The sequence below is a fragment of the Nymphaea colorata genome, chromosome 4 (assembly GCF_008831285.2).
Source record: "Nymphaea colorata isolate Beijing-Zhang1983 chromosome 4, ASM883128v2, whole genome shotgun sequence".
NCBI classification, from domain to species: Eukaryota; Viridiplantae; Streptophyta; class Magnoliopsida; order Nymphaeales; family Nymphaeaceae; genus Nymphaea; species Nymphaea colorata.
Window position 1 is genome coordinate 22,741,456 of NC_045141.1, and position 1,838 is coordinate 22,743,293.

At 41.2% G+C, this 1,838-nt stretch overlaps 1 protein-coding gene across 1 annotated transcript; it reads left to right on the forward strand.

Annotated features, from left to right (window-relative positions):
• The first annotated feature begins 257 nt into the window (after positions 1-257).
• On the forward strand, positions 258-1,098 carry LOC116253256 (21 kDa protein-like). The gene has a single exon (XM_031628021.2). It carries the CDS (start codon positions 264-266, stop codon positions 882-884), a length of 621 nt encoding a protein of 206 aa, XP_031483881.2. The 5' UTR covers positions 258-263; the 3' UTR covers positions 885-1,098.
• Positions 1,099-1,838: the final 740 nt, after the last annotated feature.

Sequence of the window (1,838 nt, forward strand, 5' to 3'; positions counted from 1 at the left end):
AGATAATTGAGTTTGCAAACCAAACATGCTACCATCCTGCCCCGATGTAATGATACTAAGCAAACGGCTAGCGTAGAAAAACACCAAATACGAACTGCTCCGGGAAAGAAGATTCAGCTAGGGTTGCCAATCAATCCAGACAAAAATTTCTGGTCTTTTTCCTAGTGACTCTTTAGACGCTTGTAAAATTCCAATCCAATGGCGTCTGCACTATATAAAGTTCCTCATCTCTGTTCGAGGAAAGACAAAATAAGAGCAACAGCATGAATTACCTCCCTCTCTCTAGATCCGTAATCATATTGTCTGTCACCATCCTCAGCATTACAAATCTGGAGTTGGCTTATGGAGACACCATGTTCAACCAGACTCAAAACAGCACAGAGTTCATCAGGGCTTCTTGCAATGTCACCCTCTACCCCAGCCTCTGCTTCAAATCCCTGGAACATTTTGCTAACATGATAGATAGCAGCTCAATGAACCTAGCCCATGCTGCTCTAGCTGTGAGCCTAGTCCATCTTGACCAGGCACTGGTCATAATATCCAGGATGCGGTTCATGGCTATGAGCGCAGGAGAAGCAGGGGCCCTTAGAGACTGTATAGATAATCTCGCGGATTCGGTTGATGAGATGCAGAGGTCCATGCGAGAATTCAGGCACCTAGGCAGCGGGGCCGGCAACCTGAGGTTTCAGATCAGCAACATACAGACTTGGGTGAGCGCGGCTCTCACTGACGAGGACACGTGCTTCGATGACTTCGGCGGCGTCGATGGGAGCATCACGTTTACTGTGAGGAGGATGATGAGGAAGATTGAAAGGCTGACCAGCAATTCCTTGGCACTCTTCAACAAATTTGCAGATGATGTGATTCAAGGATTGATCCATTAGATAGAAGAGATGATATGCATGCTTCCCAGTTTGTGAGTGTGAGTGCTTTGTGTTCTTACCCTGTTGTTGAACTGCGGAGTAGATCCTTGTGAGTTGTGAAGTTTTTTCTAGAGAAAAACTTAGGAAGTTTTTTGCAGTTGACTGGCAAGGAGATCAGGTTTTCAATGGAGGCCTATCAGATTATGCCATATAAAGATGAAACCCTGGCATTGAATTCTTGACCTTCTTCAAATTGAACATCTTCAAGGACAACTCTCTAACCAGGTGGATGAAGCTCTTTAATTTTGACAGAAAACTTGAAAGCTAGAACCATCTTGTTTGATATGGGCAGCTGATCATTATCTTCAAAACTACTCCTTTATCCTCAAGGCCGGTTGATCCAATATGAAACCCCACCACATAAAATCACAACTTTGAAAGAAAGAAGTTTAAGAAATTTAATGTTTAATGTTCTAGGAATCATACTAACCATTGGAAAAAGGAGCCACTAATTGTTTCACGGTTATTTTTCTTCAATAGCATTTTCTCTTAATTACAGTAGTGGGCAGATCAATTGGCCAAAAATATAAGTTAACTGTGTCGTTGCGGCTTTCTGAGTTTGGGTAATAAGAATCACAATTCACTAAATTAATCACAAATTCATTAATAGCTCGTTTTACTAACGATCCTAAAAGAGATACCGGTAAAAACTAGTTAAGATTGTACTGATTAACCGGTTCATTTACTTAAATTTTGCTTTTCGTTTAACTGTCTTGCTATACAAGCTCCACTTTTTCTATGAATACTTCTTGACTATGACGTCATGCTTCTTGCTTATTGGAGTTCAACTGGCAAAAATAGTTTCTGTTGTGCTGCTGTGAACAAAATTGTTAACAGGCAATTCTTGAACTTGGGTAGGAGTAAAATGATGCATGTCAAGCAAATCGGATGTAAAAGCACTTCCAAGTTCTTTGC